At 46.6% G+C, this 23,013-nt stretch overlaps 2 protein-coding genes across 2 annotated transcripts in view; both read left to right on the top strand.

Annotated features, from left to right (window-relative positions):
• Positions 1-921: 921 nt before the first annotated feature.
• Positions 922-11,258, top strand: YWHAB (tyrosine 3-monooxygenase/tryptophan 5-monooxygenase activation protein beta). Its single transcript, XM_014587493.1, has 5 exons — positions 922-1,224; positions 3,313-3,436; positions 4,874-5,037; positions 8,996-9,091; positions 9,372-11,258. Exons 1-5 carry the CDS (start codon positions 925-927, stop codon positions 9,426-9,428), a joined length of 741 nt encoding a protein of 246 aa, XP_014442979.1. The 5' UTR covers positions 922-924; the 3' UTR covers positions 9,429-11,258.
• The window catches only part of PABPC1L (poly(A) binding protein cytoplasmic 1 like), a 36,613-nt gene continuing 24,078 nt past the window's right edge, over positions 10,479-23,013 (top strand). The window contains 6 exon segments of the mRNA XM_006172306.3: positions 10,479-10,488; positions 13,166-13,375; positions 16,429-16,622; positions 19,321-19,436; positions 21,814-21,953; positions 22,120-22,214. Of these exon segments, the coding sequence (XP_006172368.1) occupies positions 10,479-10,488; positions 13,166-13,375; positions 16,429-16,622; positions 19,321-19,436; positions 21,814-21,953; positions 22,120-22,214 (765 nt within the window).

Below are 23,013 nucleotides of genomic sequence, written 5' to 3'. Positions count from 1 at the left end.
TAGGGAAAAAAACAGATGTGGACAAAACAAGGTAATATAGGACAATGAAGACGGGGCTTCCTATGTTTACAGGAAGGAGTTGGACTAAGATTTTTTTTGGAGGCGGGAGAGGTGGTTTTTTTTTTTTTTTTTTTTTTAATTTTATTTTTTGCTATAGGGTGCACTTGCCAGAGAGACAGAAAGCAAGAAATCACCCCCCAGGGGGAATGGTCACACAGCAATCCCTTCTCTATTCTCCTCTTGGGATCTTGGACACACATGCACACATGCCAGAGGTCATGTGGAAGACCATGGTGTGGTTCTCTAGTTGAACTGTGTATCGGCACACACATGCCCACGGTTGGGACTGACTGGGAAGACTCAGGACTGGGGTCACAGTGTGAGACCTTGTTGGGGGTGCTCATCATCCTTTCTGTGATTCTATCTCTTGAAAGAAAGAAACTTTAACAAATCAAACAATTATTAAAAGAAGTAAAGGCCATATATTTAGCATAAATTTCTGAAGGAATAGTCACTAAGCAATCTCTTAAGTGCTGGGGAGGTAGATTAGGAAGATTAGGATAGTGGAAGTCTCTTGAGCCAAAGAGACTTGAGTTTGGGGTCTAGCTCTCTACCTTCTGCTTACTATGTTGTTCTGGGCACACCGCTTGCCTTCTCTGAACTTCCATCCTTCATCTCTGATAGAGATAGGGAGAGTTGTCATGAATATACCTACCCTGTGGGACTGTTGGGAAAGTTAATCTAGGCAAACGGAAAAAGACTGAAGTACCTAACCCTGTAGGTGCTCAAATACAGACCAGCACTGTTGGTGACATGTCTAAGTTGTTTCACACTTGATATGCGTCTTTCCAGATGGTTTGGAACATGCTTCCTGGGCTCTAAAGCCTGACATTTGCTCTTTTCCTCTTGGTCTTTTTCTAGGGAATGACCATGGATAAAAGTGAGCTGGTACAGAAAGCCAAACTCGCTGAGCAGGCCGAGCGCTATGATGACATGGCTGCAGCCATGAAGGCGGTCACAGAACAGGGGCATGAACTCTCCAACGAAGAGAGGAATCTGCTCTCTGTCGCCTACAAGAACGTGGTAGGTGCGCGCCGTTCTTCCTGGCGTGTCATCTCCAGCATCGAACAGAAAACAGAAAGGAATGAGAAGAAGCAGCAGATGGGCAAAGAGTACCGTGAGAAGATCGAGGCGGAGCTGCAGGACATCTGCAATGACGTTCTGGTAAGAGGCCAGCCTTGCTGTTTTAACAAGTAGTATCAAGTATAAATGTAAACTCAAACAGCTCAGTGTGAGGAGTCTGGATATACTGGAAAGCTGCAAACCATTTGCAACTAATTTTTAAGCACACAATGTATTTTTTCTCACGTTTTGCTTGATCAGACGTTCATGGCTTCAGCGGTATTTTCCTCTCCTATCAGAAAGATCTGTGAACAACAGGAACATTTATTCAACATCTCTTCATCTTTTCTTTAGAATTGAGGCCAGCTAGGCTTTTAGACAGATTCTAGCCATAGAAAGGTTCTCTATATGTCAGTCTCAATAGTGATGTCATCTTCAGTCAGGGAGTCCAGCTTAAAACACTAAGCTGCCTTTCAGCCTCTCAGAGCTGAGTCAGGCATCGCAGTGTTGAGGAAATTCAGGCACGTCCGTCAGGTTCGGTGTGCACTGCAAAGCCAAATCGAAGCGGTTTGGGGGTTCTCCTCTCATGTGTCTTACATAAGCTTTAGTCAGGTTATTGATCTCCTCTGGCCAGTTTGGGGTTGGATGGGAAGGGTTCAGATCCTAGAGAAAATTGTGACCATATTGTCCTTCCCTCACATCCTGAGCCCACTGGGAACTTTTCTTTTCTTCCAGGTGAAATCAGGTAAAAATTGAACTGTGAGGGCTGCTTTGAAGGGAAGAGGAATTCACACTTGTGGACCCTCCCCCTCCCCTGCTGGCTGCCTGTCCCAGTTCCTGCCCATGACACCTTTCTTTTGAAAAGCAGTGCACAGCTGTCAGCATCAGGCAGTACTCCGCATCCCTAACCCACAAACAGTTACACCCTGTCTGTCTGCAGAGAATATTAAAACCACTGCCACCCCTTGCATCTTCTCACCATGACTGATTAAATCCCCTTATAACTAAGCTTTCCATTGAGCGTCCCTTTTTGTTAGACTCCTCGTGTGAGAGTGTCATGGCTAAATTTGTTGCCTGTTGGTAATTTGGGGTTTGTTAATGGTGCACTAATTCCTGAATGTTAGGTACATCTGGTATTCAGATGAAGTATGGCAATGCATTCCAAGGGCAAGAAAGTTCCATAATTCCTGAAATGTAGACCAGCTTTTAAGAGCCTCTGAAAGAATGTGAAGAAGAGCATGGTACTTACTGCCTCTTAACCAGTTTTTCAGGATGCCACATTCTAAAACAACTCTTCGAAAATATTGCTCTGTATACGAAGCTTGGACTCCTTCAGAACCACTTTTGTTGTAAGCATACATGTTTAAAGGAATTTATTATTGATAATGATAATAGCTACTCTTTTGAGTGCTTACTACATGCTAGGCAACATGTTAAGCGCTTTATGTACATTAGCTCAGTTATCCTCAAACGACCCTAGAGGGTGGCTATGATGGTCCCCCACTGTAGAACAGAGGAAGCCTGTGCACAGGGTGGCTAGGTCATTTGTCTAGGGTCATACAGGTAGGGATCATAGGTGTCAGAAGAGCGATTTCCACTCCGTTCAGGTAATTCGAAACTTCGTTCTTGGCAGTTTTGCTCTATTACCGCCTCCCCCGCCCAGAATGGAAATTTTTTTTTTTTTTCCTGATTACAGAGGTAATGCAAGTTGATGTTTTATTTTTTTTAAAGGACAGGGAAGAAGAGTATACATAAAAAAATAAAATGTTTCTCCCAATCCTATTACCCAGAAGACTATTAACATAACCCTTTCAGACTTTTTCCCTTATGTGCATGTACACATTATTTTACTATTAAAATAAGATTCTTACAGTATTCGGAATTAGCTTTTTTTCATTCACATGTCTTTTGAGACCCTTTCCTTGTTAGCAGTTTAGTTCTGCATCATCACTGCTAAGGCCTATGTAGCATTCATTCCCTTATAGGTGGTCAGAATGATTTTTAACAGAAGAATATAGGCATCTGCTGTATGATTTGGGCTAAACAACATTTAGAAGCTTGGGTGAATTTTTTTTTTTTAATCTTCAAAACAATTGTTTAGAAGTGGTAGAAGTGTGAATCTTATATCTCAAGCAGTTTTAACATCTTATAAATAATTCTAAATTCTTAACAATGTGAATCCCTTTTTAGGAGCTGTTGGACAAGTACCTTATTCCCAATGCTACACAACCAGAAAGTAAGGTGTTCTACCTGAAAATGAAGGGAGATTACTTTAGGTATCTTTCTGAGGTGGCATCTGGAGACAATAAGCAAAGTAAGTAACATTTAAAAAAATAAATTTGGCCAGTACTGGAAGCAGTCTTCTTTCCTTGTGATTTTAGTGGGCTTTGCTTTGTCTGTTCACCCCAAACACTAACATCACAGTACACAGGATCTGAAAGACTACAGCATTGTGATGAGCGCATCATGGAGGCCAACAAATCAGTATTTCTAAGGGGCAAATGTGGAGGCTATTCACAGTCTGGTATGGAGTGCTCTTAAAGAGGTGGTGAGGATTTTTAGTAGCTCTCTTTTTTTAAGAGGTAAAACCTTAAAATACTTGATGATATGAAACCACCATAGTGATGCGTTTCTTTTACCATGTGTGTTCCTGTGGTGGCGATCACTTTATGATGTGCTGGATACTGTAGTCTCACTTATTCCTTGTCCTTAGGTGTTCTGATGGGAGTCTGACCATTTTTCTAAGGAAACCAAAACTCACTGACTCATCGAGGGTTTTCGTATTTTTCATTTTTTCTTTCTTTCTTTTTTTTTGGTTGGGGGAGAGAGAGAGGAAAGTGAGAAATCACCCCTCAAGGGGGTGACTATGCCCCAAGCCCTTGTCCTCTACTCTCCTCTTGGCATTTTGGGCACACATGCACACATGCCTAGCATGTTTCTCAAGCCAGAGTCCAGGACTCGAACTGCACATTTGGCCATGTGGGATTCAGGTGCCTTAACCATCATACCACTGGCTAGCAGACAGCATGTTTTTCGAGCCATGGGTCTGAGGAGTTGATCTGTAGAAGCCAGCTGCCTTAACTGCCATGTTATTGGCTGGCCCTCATTGAGGTTTTTACTTGTTCCAAGCCATGAAATACCTAATAAATAAGGGTTAGGGATCCAGGTTGGGTCTGTTGACTCTGAAGTTCATGATTTTTTTTTACTAAAGCTTGAGGAATTTTTTGTTTTCCAGTCTAATCTTGGTAAAGGTTGAGTTTGCATGTGTGTGTACGTGTGTGTGTGTGTTTGCTATAGAGCACGTGCACTCGCCAGAAAGACGCACAGAGAAAATGAGAAATCACCTCCCAGGGGGTGTGGCTACGCTCCAGTCCCTTCTCCATTCTTTTGGGATCTTGGGCACACATGTGCCTGGTGTGAGTCCCAGACTCAGACCACAGTCGACTACATGGGAGTCCAGCGACATAGCCATTACACTATCTCTACTGGTCCCTGAGTTTGCATTTCTTAAGAGCTTTTTTAAACTTTATCAAAATTGTCTTTTTTCCTCCCAGAGCATAGAATATAATACTGTCCTTGGTTTAGAATAAACACTTAGCCCAATGTTTGATTGGATGGTGGAGACACTGAAACCTCATGTGATAAAGGTCATTTGCTCTGGCCTAGTTTGGTGAAATAATGTGAATGGATCCAGCATAAGATGCAGCTTGTGAAAGAACCCAGCCTCTAATATTTTTCATCTTTCTTATAGCCACTGTGTCGAACTCCCAGCAGGCTTACCAGGAGGCATTTGAAATTAGTAAGAAAGAAATGCAGCCTACACACCCAATTCGACTTGGCTTGGCACTTAATTTCTCAGTCTTTTACTATGAGATCCTAAACTCTCCGGAAAAGGCCTGCAGCCTGGCAAAAACGGTGAGAAAGACCCACTGGTTTCTGATCACAGTAAAGTGGTGCTTGTGCTTTCTGATAACCTTCATTACAAAGAGTCTTGGACTTTGTAAAAGACTTCCTTGGGGTAGGAGTATATTTTTATTAAACAAATATAGATCTGTTACTTTTTGAGTCCTTCTCATCCCCTTCTGATTTTTGTCTAGTTTGGTTACTCTTTGTTCAGGGTCCTTGTGGATTTCAGGTGACAGTAGCTTGTTGTTGCCCTGGTTATTACATAGTGTCACTCTTGTTGGGAGATTGGAGGTTATGGTGTGTGAATGAAACAAATCAGACCATGGTCTCTTTGTGTGCTGGATTACCTCCTATCTTCTCTTGTCTTTCTACATATTTTTGTAGTCTTTCAGCAAGCAGTTATTTAAAAAAAAAAATTTTTAATAGAGGTTTTTGCCTGATATCATGTGTGCTCACTGGAGAGAGACAGTGACAGTGAGAGGGAAAGTGAGAAATCATCCCCTGGGGAGTCGGGGATAGCCTTACTACATTCCCCTTCTCCTCCATTTTCCTCCTGGGATTTTTGGGCACGCACACAGGCCCAGCGTGATTTTCAAGCCACCAGATCCAAGACTGAAATTGCGGTTGTCCATGTGGGATCCAGCGCCTTAACCTCCGCGCCACCTGCCGGCCCATAAACTGTAGCTTTCTTGTCTGAGAGACACCAGGGAGTGCTAGGGACTGCAGCTAACTTCAAGTCATGATGCCTCTGAAGAGAGAAGTTACTCTCGGCTACAGTATTTCCAGGGCTTCTTTGTCTGTTCACCCCAAACACTAACATCACAGTACACAGGATCTGAAAGACTACAGCATTGTGATGAGCGCATCATGGAGGCCAACAAATCAGTATTTCTAAGGGGCAAATGTGGAGGCTATTCACAGTCTGGTATGGAGTGCTCTTAAAGAGGTGGTGAGGATTTTTAGTAGCTCTCTTTTTTTAAGAGGTAAAACCTTAAAATACTTGATGATATGAAACCACCATAGTGATGCGTTTCTTTTACCATGTGTGTTCCTGTGGTGGCGATCACTTTATGATGTGCTGGATACTGTAGTCTCACTTATTCCTTGTCCTTAGGTGTTCTGATGGGAGTCTGACCATTTTTCTAAGGAAACCAAAACTCACTGACTCATCGAGGGTTTTCGTATTTTTCATTTTTTCTTTCTTTCTTTTTTTTTGGTTGGGGGAGAGAGAGAGGAAAGTGAGAAATCACCCCTCAAGGGGGTGACTATGCCCCAAGCCCTTGTCCTCTACTCTCCTCTTGGCATTTTGGGCACACATGCACACATGCCTAGCATGTTTCTCAAGCCAGAGTCCAGGACTCGAACTGCACATTTGGCCATGTGGGATTCAGGTGCCTTAACCATCATACCACTGGCTAGCAGACAGCATGTTTTTCGAGCCATGGGTCTGAGGAGTTGATCTGTAGAAGCCAGCTGCCTTAACTGCCATGTTATTGGCTGGCCCTCATTGAGGTTTTTACTTGTTCCAAGCCATGAAATACCTAATAAATAAGGGTTAGGGATCCAGGTTGGGTCTGTTGACTCTGAAGTTCATGATTTTTTTTTACTAAAGCTTGAGGAATTTTTTGTTTTCCAGTCTAATCTTGGTAAAGGTTGAGTTTGCATGTGTGTGTACGTGTGTGTGTGTGTTTGCTATAGAGCACGTGCACTCGCCAGAAAGACGCACAGAGAAAATGAGAAATCACCTCCCAGGGGGTGTGGCTACGCTCCAGTCCCTTCTCCATTCTTTTGGGATCTTGGGCACACATGTGCCTGGTGTGAGTCCCAGACTCAGACCACAGTCGACTACATGGGAGTCCAGCGACATAGCCATTACACTATCTCTACTGGTCCCTGAGTTTGCATTTCTTAAGAGCTTTTTTAAACTTTATCAAAATTGTCTTTTTTCCTCCCAGAGCATAGAATATAATACTGTCCTTGGTTTAGAATAAACACTTAGCCCAATGTTTGATTGGATGGTGGAGACACTGAAACCTCATGTGATAAAGGTCATTTGCTCTGGCCTAGTTTGGTGAAATAATGTGAATGGATCCAGCATAAGATGCAGCTTGTGAAAGAACCCAGCCTCTAATATTTTTCATCTTTCTTATAGCCACTGTGTCGAACTCCCAGCAGGCTTACCAGGAGGCATTTGAAATTAGTAAGAAAGAAATGCAGCCTACACACCCAATTCGACTTGGCTTGGCACTTAATTTCTCAGTCTTTTACTATGAGATCCTAAACTCTCCGGAAAAGGCCTGCAGCCTGGCAAAAACGGTGAGAAAGACCCACTGGTTTCTGATCACAGTAAAGTGGTGCTTGTGCTTTCTGATAACCTTCATTACAAAGAGTCTTGGACTTTGTAAAAGACTTCCTTGGGGTAGGAGTATATTTTTATTAAACAAATATAGATCTGTTACTTTTTGAGTCCTTCTCATCCCCTTCTGATTTTTGTCTAGTTTGGTTACTCTTTGTTCAGGGTCCTTGTGGATTTCAGGTGACAGTAGCTTGTTGTTGCCCTGGTTATTACATAGTGTCACTCTTGTTGGGAGATTGGAGGTTATGGTGTGTGAATGAAACAAATCAGACCATGGTCTCTTTGTGTGCTGGATTACCTCCTATCTTCTCTTGTCTTTCTACATATTTTTGTAGTCTTTCAGCAAGCAGTTATTTAAAAAAAAAAATTTTTAATAGAGGTTTTTGCCTGATATCATGTGTGCTCACTGGAGAGAGACAGTGACAGTGAGAGGGAAAGTGAGAAATCATCCCCTGGGGAGTCGGGGATAGCCTTACTACATTCCCCTTTCCTCCATACTCCTCCTGGGATCTTGGGCATGCGCACACACACATGCCCCAGCGTTTCAAGCCAGTGGGCCCGAGACTCGAACCGTGGTTGCCCATGTAGGAGTCCAGCAACATAACCGCCACACCATCTACCAGCCCCCAGTATGTATGTATGTATGTATGTGTGTGTGTGTATATATATATATATACACACACATATTTTTTTTTTTTTTAAGAAAAGGTTTCTGAAATTCTCCAATGATATCACTTAATTAAATCAGATGTGGTGACATGAGCGTTCCTGTTTTCCCTTTATGTCATGTATTCTAATCTCTTACATTTTAGGTTGAAATAATTTTCTAAAGGGATTACAAGAAATATCTTTGGTAATTAAAACACGTGAATTGGTCTAGAATGAATGGCTAGGGTTAATAGTAATACTCCTTTCTTAGTACGGCAGAGTTCTTATCTAAGAATTTTTGTCATTGTTGGTTGGTACGTTATAAACACATATATGTGCTGCAATAACTAACAAGGTAAGAATAGCCTAGGCTCCCTCAAAGAACCTTATAAGAGGAGGAGTCACAGGCCTAGTGCAGTGATGCAGGTGTGGGGCACTGCTGCATAATGCTGGAGCCATATGGAAGAAGCCCGAGTTCAGATCCCAGGTCGACCTGAACATGCCAGGCACACCTGTACATTCCGGTGATCCTGTAGAGTGGAAGGCTGGGGGTGGTTCCTGGAGTGGTGAGTCCCCACTGGGTACCACCCTCTCTCCTTCCTTCTCTCTCTCTGTGCTTTCCTTCTTTCCATCTTTCTTCCTTTCCCCATACTTGAAATAAATAAATAAAAATAAAACTTAAAAAAAAAAGTTAAAAATTGGGGCCAGCAGGTGGCATGGTGGTTGAGAGCCCTGGACTCAGACATGGCCAACCGCAGTTCAAGTCCTGAACCTCACAGCTTGCTTTCTCACTTTCCCTCTTTCTCTATGTCTCTCTCTGGTCAGATTTAAATAAATAAATAAATAAAGTTAAATAAAAATAGCTCTTTTTTAAAAAGTAAAATATTATATCCATTTATTAGTGGAAAACAGGCTAAACTAGCTCCAGAGAACTTGTGATTTTCTAAAGGCTTTTTGTTTTAGGCATTTGACGAAGCAATTGCCGAATTGGATACGCTGAATGAAGAGTCATACAAAGATAGCACTCTGATCATGCAGTTACTTAGGGATAATCTCACTGTGAGTACTACTTCTGGAGGTTTACAATCTCATTCCTATTCACCTACTTAGTAATTCACTATTATCCAAGATTCAGGAGGGTTATTATACCCCATTAATTATAGTTAGAATTGAATTGGTTATAAATGATCAATTCATAAAGTTTTGACCCTTGCAGTCACCGTCTGCAAGAGGAAGAATTGTAAACCAGTTGAGTGAGAGAGATTATATGGACTGGAACACCTTCCTGATTAAGTTTTAGTAACCCTGCCTTGATTGTAGTGTTGTTTTTCTCTTACAGCTGTGGACGTCAGAAAACCAGGGAGATGAAGGAGACGCCGGGGAAGGCGAGAACTAATGTCTGTTACGCTTTGTGATCTGTTCAGTGTCACTCTGTACCCTCCACATATATCCCTTTGTGCGATAAAAAAAAAAAAAAAAAAAAAAAAAGTCGACTTTCGATTTTTCACAGCCTCAGCCTAGCAAAAATGGTCCACGGGATAAACAGCGAAAACTCAGATTGGTCACATAAATGCTGCGGCATTCTGAAGTTACAATTTTGATTCACATCAACAGGATTACTGTGTGTTAATTTTTTAAAAACTGAACACTGTGATTATGGGGTTTTGTAACTTAGCAGAACTCTTACTGGTAGAAAAAAATAGATCTGAATTACGTGTAACTTTTGGAAAGTCTAATCTGATAACAAAATAGTCAGTGAAATACAGTTCCATTGTAAAGTTGTACAGAAAGTTATAGAGATTATATTGTGATGCTGGGACTTGGAATGAGACACCAGTCATTTGGCCTTTGAATTTAATGGGAATTCACAGTAATTCTGCCTACTCTTCAGGGCTTACAGACACTTGACCAGTCTGGGCTGTTGCCACTCAAAAGTTCATGACCGCAATGCCCACAGTGTCTTTTCTCTGGGGAAACTCGAAGCCTGAAATTGAAATTCTTTGTGGCAGATACTGGGTTACGACACCACGAAAAGGTCCAGTGCTCATAAAACACATGTGACTTAACCCCCCTCTCCTACAGCAATATGTTACCGACTTCACCTTGTGCTTCAGTAGTGGAATCTGTTTTCCTTGTAACCACTGAGCTAAAGAGAAAAAAGGCCGAGTGTCTGTGGAATGGCCTTATCCGTTTCCTGGGTAATACCTTTAAGAATAAAGTTCTGCAGAGATTGCCTTTCACTTGAGGGGTACTCAGTCTTTGGGTGCTTCCTAGCTTGAGGCTTTTAAAATTTGAAATCTAAACATTCTTTCCTATTGTCCTATTTTGACTGTTGACTGGTTTTCTCTCTTTAAATTTCTATCCTGCTTTCTTACATTTGTTTCTTTCAGAATTCTATCTTTATCTGTCTTGTCACTTTTTCATACCCTATGTAAAGGGGTGAGAGATGGTGTTGAGTAAGCCTTGCTTCAGAGAGTTGAGAAGAGCTTCCAGCACCACCAGAGCTGTGTCTTCCTCCAGTTCTCAGTATGGTGGTTACTCTTCACTCGCACCAAGATCTGAATCAAAAAAGTATTTTAAGCATCCCTGATTTCTCCCTGTATTGCAGCCAGCCCTGGTAACGCTCGTGTGTACCTGTCTCCAGATCTCTCAAGTGTACTCATCCAGCTCAGTCGGACGTGTTTCAGTAAGACCTGTAATGCAGGGACATTGCCTGGACACTGCCTCGGAGAGAATCAGGAATAGCCAGGCCTATCAGTCTCACAGAATCACTCCCCACCTTTGACATTCCATGTAGCTGTAGAGTCCATCTGTTTGTCCATCTGCTGAAATAAGGAAAAAAAAAATCATGCACTGATTTAAAACAAACCAAAAAAAGAAAAAAAAAATCCCTCTCCTCTTTCTAGCTGAACAAAAGTGTGCAGTTAATACTTGGCGCTTGAAAATGCAGTAGTGAATGTGGAACCAAGCCTGTCTGTATATCTGGTAGCTCTTTCTTGCTTTGTTTTTCCCTACCAGTATTCTGCCTAACGTTTGCTTCTGTGATGGTTATATTGCCTAGCAAGCACACCGTGGTTGTGAAAATAGTATAGCAAAAAAGAAAAATCCCCGGTTATTGATGTACTAGATTTGTGTATGTCTTTTAAACAGTTCTAGTTTCACCTTACATGGAATAATCAGGAAAAGTGTAAAAATTCAAAAGTGAAATAAAAAATTTTATCAGTTACTTGTCTGTGAATTGATGTGTCACCGCCATCTTTGTCATTGCCAGAACTAGTTAACTATTCAGATTACACTTATTTTTGGCTCTTTTCCTTAAAACTAGGCTTTCGTTAATACTTCGGTGCCCTCGTCAAAGGGAGGTAAAGGGGAAGGAGTTACTTACCCTTAGCTGAGCAGTCCTTTCCCACCCATTACTTGTTGCCCCTTCACTATCCACAACAAACTCCAGGTGTCCGGTCTTGGGGCACCTTCTGGGGCTTCTAAGACATGGCTAGGACAGTGACTTTGCTTTGTATTCAAGCACCCCCGCCCACCGCCCCACCTCTCTTTGACCTGTGGTACAATATAAGCAGTGAAATTGCATAAGGCTTGGTCATTCCAAGGTCTGTGGGTCTCTCATCTGCCCTAATACTATTTATGTTAGCTGCAGCCTGGTTTCCTCATGGGATTCTCCTCATTCTAGGAGCACTTGGACGCCCACAGAAAAGAAAATGAAAGGGGGGGGGCATTTTAAGTCCAAGAATAGAATCAGTTGTTGCTTCCTTGCTGTTTTGAGGCTGGACAGCTAGACCAGGTCCTTCTGGAGGGCAGCCTTTGGCAGCTGTTTCACCTGTCAAAGCCACACCACCAGCACCCCACCCCACCACCAGCAGTTAGCGTAATGGCTATGTCGCTGGACTCCCATGTAGTCGACCGCGGTTCGTGTCCCGGACCCGGTGGCTTAAAACTCACCGTCGGGCGCGCGTGCGTGCGTGCCCAAGATCCCGAGAGGAGAATGGAGGAGAAGGGATTGCGGCGTGACCATCCCCCCTGGGGGGTGATTTCTCGCTTTCTGTGTATCTGTCTGGCGAGCGCACGCGCCCTATAGCAAAACGCCCCCCTATGCCAAACCCTTAAAAAAAAAAAAAAAAAACACACCCCACCGACGGTGGGTGGGAACCTACCTGTTTTGTAGCAGGGAAACAGTCTCTGAGGTGAGGTCAGTCCACAGTGGGTTATTATTTTAAAACACGGGCCTATACCATGGTTAGGCCGACGCCGTGGCCACAAGCTGGTCTCAACCAGCAGGCTTGCCGCTCAGCGTGCAGCCGCCTCCAAGGGCTGGCCTTGCTGCGGTTAGGCCCTCCAGAGCATGCGTGCTCCATCACAACTCCCTGGCCCTCAGGGGGAATGCAGGTGGAATGGCTTACTCAACCCGGGAGGGGAAGGGGAAGGTCTCGCAGTGCAGTCGCTGTCAGGGAAGTCCTAGTGGTCTCGAAGGTCCGCAGGGAGCAAATCCAAGTCACTAAGCCGATTCCGCCCTCCGTGCAGAAGGGTGGGACTGGGCCAGGCTGTTGTGAGGAAAAGCCCTGATTCGGGAGGCGGGATACAGTTCTCTACGCACTCCTGAAATGGGTGTCTGGTTCGGGATTCTCCAGTGGGTAAGCGAAACGCCCAGAAGGCACGGACTCGCTTAATCCTCTTCAAGAAGTCCTCAACTTACAGAGAAAGGGGACGGGTCCAGAAAAGGTACTGACCTGTTCGGTTAGAACCTAATCTAAGGGCCCAGTCCCCCTCACTTCTGGGAGCCCGCGCTCCACCCTGCCCGCAGCCTTACCAGGTCGCACCCGGCTGTCCTCTCCTCTCGGGGCGGGGTGGGGCCAGAACTGCCTCCACCTGCGGCTTCCAGGCAGCTAAGAGGTCCCAGGTGGGGTGCGTGCCCGGAGGCTCCCGGGGCGGGGTTCCCGAGCGCGCCGACGATTGGCGCCCAGCACCCGGGGGACGGTAAAGGGAAGGGGCGGGCGGGGTCTCCGGAGGGAGGGAGAGGCCCCCGCGCCGCCCTGCGCGCCCGCCGCGTCCCAGCTCCCGCCCGGGTGAGCGCGGGGCCGCTCGGTGACCCGCTCCTCGTTTGGCCGCTGCCATGAACGCCAGCGGCCCGGGCTACCCGCTGGGCTCCCGTGGGCCGTGGCTTCCCTCTTGCCTCGCTCTACGTGGGCGACCTGCACCCGGACGTGACCGAGGCCATGCTGTACGAGAAGTTCTCGCCCGCCGGCCCTATCCTGTCCATCCGCGTGTGCCGCGACGTGGCCACGCGGCGCTCGCTCTGCTATGCCTACATCAACTTCCAGCAGCCGGCCGACGGTGAGCCAGGGGACACGTCCGGGAACGGGCCGCCCTCGCTTTCGTCGTCCATGGTCCAGGGAAACTGAGGCCCAGAGATACAGGGCGTTCGAAGGAGCTGGTTCCTGAGACGGCTTTGGCGATTCCTGTGATTTCCTGATACTGCGCCACTTCACAAAGGAGAGAGGTTAAGGCTGAGTGGAAACACCTAAGGGCGTTGGGGTCAGGCGGACCTAGGACACAGACCCGCAGCTGCGTGACTTTGGCCGCCTTACCCAACCATTATGAGCTTCAGTGTCCTGCCTGGAAAATGGGGTCCTGCCTTCCTTGTGGGGTGGTTGTGTGGATGAGATTCAAAGCACCTGGTGAGGAGGCCACCAAGGGAGCTGGGCCTTGGCTCTGGCCTCTCAGGGCAGCAAGCTGAGATCCACACCTGTGCCTTCACCTTCCCTCGCTGAGTCACCTCCTCCTGGCTCCATGGCCACTGAGAGGCTTGACAAGAGCTTCAGATCAATTGGCCTGTGCTGAAGTTGAGAGTGGGGAGGATAATGAGAAGGGTGCTGGCTTTTGCTGGAGCTCTGCCCCTAGGGCATGGGTCTGACACCTTTCCATCTGTAAAATTGGGCGAAGCCTTATTCTCTAGTAGCATAAAGAACGGAGAGCTAGTGTTGGCGCAGTATCTCCTGTATTGATGTTTTAAGTGCTCTCAAGTGATGACCTAACAGAGTAACAGGAGGCGTGTGGTCCTGGTGTGGGACTCCAGAAGTGTAGTCAGAAACAGCCAGGTGGAGCCTACTCTGAGGTGCAGCTACATTCCCCGTGCATGGAGAGATTCCTGGAGTTGGGGGTTTGCAGGGTGAGGGCTGGTTCTTCAGGGCTGGTTTCCCACTGTAGCACATGACTGAGCTGGATTCCAGGTTGCCTTCCTCACCTCTTGCCTCTTCCCATCTCCCTCCAAGCCCCTTGAGTGAGCAGGGTCTGACCTCTTTGCCCCAATTCATAGCTCTCTGGAGCTCAGTTTCAGAAAGGATTTTGCCCCTGGATGTTTCTTTTTCTTCTTTTAAGGTTTTTACCATAGGGTGTGTGCACTGGTTAGAGAGAGAGAGAGAGAGAGAGCACGAGTCAGTGAGAGGGAAAGTGAGAAATCATGCCCCAGTGGGATGGCCACACCACAATCCCTTTTCCTCCATTTTCCTCTTGGGATTTTGGGCATGCACACACATACCCAGTGTGAGTTTCAAGCCTCCAGGTCTGGGACTCGAACTGCAGTTGGTCATGTGGGAGTCCAGAGACCTTACCGTTATGGGGAGATGGCCACGCCACACTCCCTTCTCCGTTCTCCTCTCAGGATCTTGGGCACACACGCACACACGCACACGCGCCCGGCGTGAGTTTTAAGCCACCGGGTCCGGGACGCAAACTGCGATCGACTACATGGGAGTCTAGCGACATAGCCATTACGCTAACTGCTGGTCCCAGTGATTTTTTTTTTTTAAGAGAGATTTTTGTTATAAGGTGCATGTGCTTGCCAGAGAGAGAGAGACAGAAAACAAGTCAGCCCCCAGAGGGGATGGCTATGCCACAGTCCCTTCTCCATTCTCCTCTCAGGATTTTGGGTACACACATACACAGGCCCAGTTTGAGTTTTAAGCTACTGGGTCTAGGGCTCAAACCACAGTCAACTATGTGGGAGTCCAGTGACGTAACCATTACACCATCTGCTGGTCCTCTCAGTGTGAATTTTTATTTTTAATAATAATCATTTTTGACAATGTATATTTTTTTGGAGAGGTTTTTACTATAAGGCGCATGCGCTCACCAGAAAGACAGAGAGACAAAGAGACAGAAAGCGAGAAATCACCCCCCAGGGGGGATGGCCACGCCGCAATCCCTTTTCCTCCGTTCTCCTCTCAGGATCTTGGGCATGCACGCACACGCGCCCGGCGTGAGTTTTAAGCCACCAGGTCCGGGACCCGAACCACGGTCGACTACATGGGAGTCCAGCAACATAGCCATTACGCTAACTGCTGGTCCCGACAATGTATTCTTTATAGAGAGACACAGAAAGTGAGAAAGTGAGAAAGCAAACCGCCAGGTCTGGGAGTCAAACCATGGTCGGCCATGTGGGAGTGTTCAGTGCCTTAACCACCATGCCACCTGCTGGTCCCCCTCACAGTGTGATTTTTAAGAAAGCAGATCTGGGACTTGAACTGTTCAGTTAGCCATGTGGAGTCTAGCACCTTAACCACCATACCACCTGCTGGCCCCCACCCCTGTGTGTTTCTAGTAAGACTAGATGGAGCACTCAGGACTTGCTCCACTCTATTCCCCACACCCCCCTCCAAGCCTCTGAAACTAGAGGAGCCCCTAATTCAGGGGACAGTGTACCACCTGGGAGATGGGACAGGCCCTAATAGTGGCAGGAGGATGGGCGCAGGCTGCTCTTGGTAAACACACGCCTGTTCTCCAGACACCTAGTATGTGTCAGGCCCAAAGTTCAAGCAGGGCCCCTTGCATACCTGGCTTAATTTCCAGTCTGTCCAGCAACCTGGAGGTCATGGTATTCTCTTTGTTAGGTGGGACAACAGGTAATGTTATCATCTTCCCCACCTCACAGGTAAGGAAACTGGCTCCGAGAGGTGATGATCACTTCCCCCAAAGCCAGGTTCCTTAGGCTCTAATCAGCTCTGCTATTCAGCACCTCTGAGCTTTAATTTCTTCAAGCTGTCACCACCCCTTGTCATATGGAGCCCTCCTTTACATTCTTATCTATGCAGTATAGACTAGAATAGATCCAGCCTTGTCACCTACCTTTGACCTTTCTGAGCCTCAGTTTTCCTAATCTGTAGAGCAGGATAGAGATCTATGCTTACGTGGCTACAGTGAGGGGTTGAAGGAGATCATGGTGGAAGTTGTATACGTTCAATCTAAATTTTCCTCTCCTGAAGCTTCAGGCTCTCGTTTCAGGTGAGACCTAGACAATGACCTTTTTTTGTATGGGATCCCAGTTAAGCACTTTGAGGGTTCAGGGTAAATTTCTCCAACTTGCTCCTTTCTCCCCTCCTCCTGTCCAGCGGAACGGGCACTGGACACAATGAACTTTGAGGTGATCAAAGGCCAGCCCATCCGCATCATGTGGTCCCAGCGGGACCCAGGACTTCGCAAGTCAGGTGTGGGCAACATCTTCATCAAGAACCTTGAAGACTCCATTGACAACAAGGCCTTGTATGACACATTTTCTACCTTTGGAAACATCCTTTCTTGCAAGGTGGGTGTGACTTTTTGCAGGGAGCTGTGTCAGGTACCTCTGTGGTAGAGGGGTGCCATGCAATGCCGTACTTTACAGCTTACAAGGCCCTTTCAGTAAAACTCCAGGTAGAGCAAGGACATAAACGATAGCTGTTCTTTCCATTTTAACTCCATAGAACTATCAGAGTTTACCTGTGTACCTGTCGGCTCTCACTGTGTAACTACTCTAAAATGTAGTGGCTGTAACAACCACCATTTATTTAGCTCATAATTCTGCATTTGACAGTGTGGGCTGAGTTCAGCTGGGCAATTCTTCTGGTCTTGGCTGGTTTCCCTCCTAGATAGTAGTGGCTGACTATTTGCTAGAACATTGCGGCTTTCCTCTCTGAGGCCTTCCATCATCCACAGGCTAGCTCAGGCTATTCCCATGGCAGTGGCAAGGTCCCAGGAGACAGAACTGGAAGCTCGTCAGGCCTTCTGAGACCTGAACTCAGAACTGACACCCCATCACTTCCACTGCTTTGTATTTATCACCACAGGTCACAAAACCGAAGAAATTATAGAATGAAGGCTGTGGTTGCAGGAAACCACTAATGGGGCCATTATACAACTGATAGACCTCATCCTGTTAAGATTTCTCGGAATGAGTGGATGGTGTAATGGTTGTGTCATTGGACTCCCACATACTCAACTCTGGTTCAAGTCCCAGACCCTTAACACTCACGCTGGGCACATGTGCATGCATGGCCAAAATTACGAGAAAAGAATGGAGGAGAAGGGGTTGCAATGTAACCATCTCCTCGAGGGGTGATTTCTTGCTTTCTTGCCTCTTTGTTTCTCTCTCTCTGGTGAGCACATGTGCCCTATAGCAAAAATCTCTCTCTCAAAAAAAATTTATGTTCTATACTAGGACATAAATTCCATGAAAGTAGCGATTCTTCTCGGTCACCAGTTTATCCCAGTACCTAGAATAAGACATGACACATGTGAGGTACTCAATATTTGTTTAGCACATAGGTGCATAGTTGACTCTTGATCTATGGAGAGGTTAGGGACACTGACCTCCCCTACTCCTTGAAGTTGAAAATCCCCTAAAACTTAATTGTAGTCTCCTATTGACTGGTAGCCGTACCGATAACATCAGTAGTTGATTAGCACATATTTTGTATGTCATATGGAAGATGGGATAGTGGTCAACTGCAAGTTCACCAGGAGGGACAGGAGTGCATGAACCAGAAAGTCTTCTCTGTTCTCAAGATCTGTCCTTGCTTGAGTCAGGAGGGCTACAGGATGGGAGTAGGCTGTTTGTGCATATTCTTTAAAAATAGAAATGAATTTGTTGTTGAAATCCATGAAGGGCTGACAGGTGGCATGGTGGTTAAGGGCGCTGGTCTCCCACATGGCTACCATGGTTCAAGTCCTGGATCTGGTGGCTTGCTTTCTCACTTTCCCTCTCTCTCTCTTGCTCTCACTCTGTCCCTCTCTGGTCAAATTAAAATAAGTAAACAAATAAATAATTAAAAAACATTTTTTTAAATAAAAGAAAGAAAGAATCCATGAAATAGTAAAGTCTAAATGATGTGGATGGGAAGAGAGTGAAAAGGAAGGCTCTATTTCTTTCAGCCCTGGTCCCTAGAAAACAGTCAGTATTAATGGTTTTGTGAGTATCTGTTTCAAAATTTCCCATGCGTAATGCCCACTTTATTTATTTATTTTTATTATTATTATTATTTTTTTTTTGGAGAGGATTTTTGCTATAGGATGCAGGTGCTCACCAGAAAGACAGAGAGAGGCAGAAAGACAGAAAGTGAGAAAGCACCTCCCAGGGGGGATGGCCACGCTGCAGTTTCTTCTCTCCTCTCCTCTCGGGATCTTGGGCACACACACACAAACATGCCCAGTGTGAGTTTAAACCACCGGGTCTGGAACTTGAACCGCGGTCGACTACATGGGAGTCCAGTGACGTAGCCATTATGCCAACTGCTGGTCCCATGTAATGCCCACTTTAACGCAAATAGGTTTTCCCACTTAACACCCCTTATAAGAACACTGCCAGTCGCATGCTCTTCAGCCATGCATGTGCACTCAGTAGACAAGGGAAAGCACTGTGATTTATTAAAGCCATCTCCTTTCAACGGATACTCGGGCTCTTCTAGTCTGCTGTTAGAAACAAGGATTGGGGGGGTGCTGATTCTGCCCATTGCCCCAGAAAGACAACGACAGCTGACCTGTGGTGTGGAGGAAGCCTGTCTCTGTTTTTTATTTCCCTTTGGAGAGGTTTTCACTATGGGGTGCTTGCGCTCACCAGAAAGACAGAGACAGAGAGACAGGAAGTGAGAAATCACCCCCCAGGGGGGATGACCACACCGCAATCCCTTCTCCTCCATTCTCCTCTCGGGATCTTGGACACTCACGCACACACACCAGGCGTGAGTTTTAAGCCACTGGATCCGGGACACGAACCAGGGTCGACTACATGGGAGTCCAGCGACATAGCAATTACTCTAACTGCTGGTCCCGCCTGTCTCTGTTTTGAGGGTGTTCTCTTTCATTGGTTACCTTAAGCAAGTGGGTGGAGTTCTCAGTCTGCCTTGCCTCTCTACAGTGGGGCTGTCACATAACATAAGGACTAGGGTCAGCACTCAGTTGCTGGTCACCAGCACCTTGTCAGTCTTTGCCCCCTAAACCCCTTGTTGGCTGCTCCCCCCGTGGCCCAGGTGGTGTGTGACGAGCATGGCTCCCGGGGCTTCGGCTTTGTCCACTTCGAGACCCATGATGCCGCGCAGCGAGCTATCAGCACCATGAATGGGATGCTGCTGAACGACCGCAAAGTGTGAGTGCTGGGCCATGGGGCGGGGCGGGCCCGCAGGGACAGGACCCTGCCTGCACCAGCTGGGCATTGGTGCTGTCTCCCACCGTCTAATGGGCATGGAGCAGCATATAGCCTTCTCCCTTGAGTGTGACCTTGGACAAGTTGCTCGATCTCTCAGGGCCTCATGAAAATGAAGCTGATGATTTATGCTAGGGGATTATTCTGAGTAGGAGACAAAGAGATGATTTTGGAATTCTGGAGGGTGTACTAATGGCCAGATTGTCAGAGGACTCAGTGATTTCTTGTTTTCAATTTTCTTGGTAAGGCTGTGATTTTTCTTTTCTTTTTTTTTTTTTTTTTTTTTTTTTTTTCTTTTTTTTTTTTTTTTTTTGAGAGGTTTGTTGCTATAAGGCGCGTGCGCTCGCCAGAAAGACAGAGAGAGAGAAAGTGAGAAATTGCCCCCCAGGGGATTTGGCCACGCCGCAATCCCTTCTCCTCCGTTCTCCTCTCGGGATCTTGGGCACGCACGCACACACACACACGCGCCCGGCGTGAGTTTAAGCCACCAGGTCTGGGAGACGAACCACGGTTGACTACATGGGAGTTCAGCAACACAGCCATTACACTAACTGCTGGTCCCGAGAGAGGTTTGGCTATAGGGCGCTTGTACTTGCTGAAGAGGCAGAGATACAGAAAGCAAGAAATCACCCCTCAAGGGCGATAGACATGCCACAATCCTTTCTCCATTTCCCCCCTGGGATCTCAGGCATGCAAGCACACATGCCCAGCGTTTGTAAAGCCACCAGGTCTCAGACTCAAAAGTGGTCGGCCATGTGGGCGTCCAGCGGCATAACTACTACGCCATCTGCTGGTCTCAGGCTGTGGTTTCTTTTTTCTTAAAAAGTTTGCATTGTTTCATGGGATTGGAGGGAGGAAAGAAAGGGGGAGTATGTGAAGCCTGTCATCTTCGTACTGTCGAGTCCGGTGTCATCCCCACTGTGCAGATGGAAAAAGTGAGACGCAGAGACTGGAGAGTGCTTTCCCCTCACTGGTTTTGGTTCTGCCCATCTGGTGGCCCAGCCCCATGGTCAGTGCCATGGAGCGAAGGCAGCTTTGAGCTGAGAGATGCACCGGAAGTCATTTCGGCCAGGGCTGCTTAGGGGAAGGTCCTGTTCACCTGGCAGACTGAATCATGGTGGTCTCTTCCCAGTTCTTAGGAGAACACTGTCTTTATTAGTTACAACTTACTCGTGTTTACCTTTGCCACTCAGGTGTGTTTTTTTGTTTTTTTTTTTTTTTTTTTTTTTTTTGGTTTTTTTTTTTGAGGTTTTCGCTATAGGGCGTGTGCGCTCGCCAGACAGAGAGAGACATAGAGACAGAAAGCAAGAAATCCCCCCCAAGGGGGAAGGTCACGCCACAATCCCTTCTCCATTCTCCTCTCGGGATCTTGGGCACGCACGCACGCACACGTGCCCGGCGTGAGTTTTAAGCCACCGGGTCCAGGACACGAACCGCGGTCGACTACATGGGAGTCCAGTGACATAGCCATTACGCTAACTGCTGGTTCCTCGCCACTCAGGTTTTTTTCAAAAATTTAAGAGAGTTGTTTTGTTTGTTTGTTTGTTTGTTTGTCTTTTGCTATAGGGTGCACATGCTTGCCAGTAAGACAGAGAGAGAGAGACAGATAAAGTGAGAAATCACCCCCCAGGAGGGATGGCCAGGTCATAATACCTTCTCTTCCATTCTCCTCTCAGGATTTTGGGCAAACACACACATACGCCCGGCTTGAGTTTAAGCCCCCAGGTTTGGGTCTTGAATGACAGTCAACTATGTGTGAGTCCCGCAACATAACTATTAAGCCATCTGCTGGCCCTATTTTTATTTATTTTTTAAAATTTTTAGTGCCTGCTACTACCGGTTTGTGCTTAATGTGCTTTAGACACCATTGAAATTTCTCCTTGTTTCTGAATAAGCAGAGCCCGACTGATGTGGACTTTGAACTCCAGTTTTATAGGTGTGAACGCTGAACCTCGGGTTAAGTAACTCACCCAAGGTCATACAGCTAGGCACCTGTGGAGTGAAGAGTCAAGTCATGTCTGTGTGACTCCCAGGTTTATGTCCTTACCGCCTGTACTCTTAGCTTCCTGGTGCACAGTGGTAGCTCTGAGAGTGGTTGTCACAGAATGAAGTCTTCTTAATCTGCTAGGGACAAGCTCTATTACGTGGCATCTTAGCAGTTGGGAATAGTTGTCTAAGGAGTACTACCTTGCCCAGTCCCCTGAGGGGGGATTTGGTGATCTAGAAAAGGGTAGCAACTGGCTCAATGGCCTGGAGTTGCGGGTGGGCTGGGGTTGGGAGGGGGTGGCTGGCAGCTGCCTACCTGTTGGAAAATCCACAGCTTTGTTGGCCACTTCAAGTCTCGGCGGGAGCGAGAGGCAGAGCTGGGGGCTCGAGTCATGGAGTTCACCAACATCTACGTGAAGAACCTCCAGGTGGATGTGGATGAGCGAGGCCTGCAGGACCTCTTCTCCCAGTTTGGTGGGCGTGTTCCCCAAGGGAGGAGGGGGCTCACTGTTGCTCCTCTTCTACTCCCAGGTCTGGCAGGGAGGAGGGACTCTCCTAGGGCTTCCCAAGGATTTGTGGTAAGGGAGGGGATATCTTGGGCCTTCCTGGTCTCCCTTTGAGCCAGGTTGGTCTTTCCTAGGAAAGATGCTGAGTGTGAAGGTGATGAGGGACAGCAGCGGCCACTCCCGGGGCTTTGGCTTTGTCAACTTTGAGAAGCACGAGGAAGCCCAGAAGGTAGGAACCTCCCCCTGGCTCTGTCCTAGGGAGGAAGCACTGATCCAGGACTAGAAAGAAGGATATCAGGAGCAGGTCTCCAGCTGCCTGTGGGGGGTGGGGGGAGAAAATCCCTTCCCAACATGGGCCAGGAGGGGTGAGAGGGTCCCCCACACAGGCAGGGCCCATCTTGCCTGCAGTGCCAATGGCGAAAGTTTCATCCTCCTTCGGTTGCTTCTAAGCCCTGAGGTCATCAGAATTGCAATGTAAGTAGGGAAGAAAAAAATCATCATGTGAAAATTGAACTGACCACTCATGATAGTGGTTCTCCTTCTAAAGTTTCTCCTCACTAACGCCATGTCTAATCTAACCACAGTCTATATACACTTGGGCTTGACTTCTGAATTCTGTGAGTCAGTGAAACTCAATGACAGGCAGACTGCATGACTCGCAGAAGGTGTAGGCCTTCGTGCTGTCAGACCCAGTAGCTAGCAGGCTTAGTCTGGGTAACTGAAGAAAGGAAAATCAACAAGTGGCAGTTAGAAGCTAAATGCTGAAGACATTTTGCTGTAGGGTGTGTATGCTTGCCAGAGAGAGAGACAGGAGGAGAGAAGGAGAAAGGACCCCTCAGAGTGGATAGCCATGCCATAGTCCCTTCTCTGCTCTCCTCTTTGGATTTTGGCATACACATGTGCTTAGCATATTTCTCAAGTCACCAGGTTTAGGACTTAAACTGCATGTGGGATTCATTCATATTTTGTTTTTTTCTTTTTGGAGAGGTTTTTGCTATAGGGTATGTGCACTCGACAGAGAGACAGAA

Source organism: Tupaia chinensis, unplaced genomic scaffold (assembly GCF_000334495.1).
Source record: "Tupaia chinensis unplaced genomic scaffold, TupChi_1.0 Scaffold000216_1, whole genome shotgun sequence".
Taxonomy (NCBI): Eukaryota; Metazoa; Chordata; class Mammalia; order Scandentia; family Tupaiidae; genus Tupaia; species Tupaia belangeri.
Note: the sequence above shows the minus strand (reverse complement) of the source record. Positions and strands in the feature narration are given on the sequence as shown.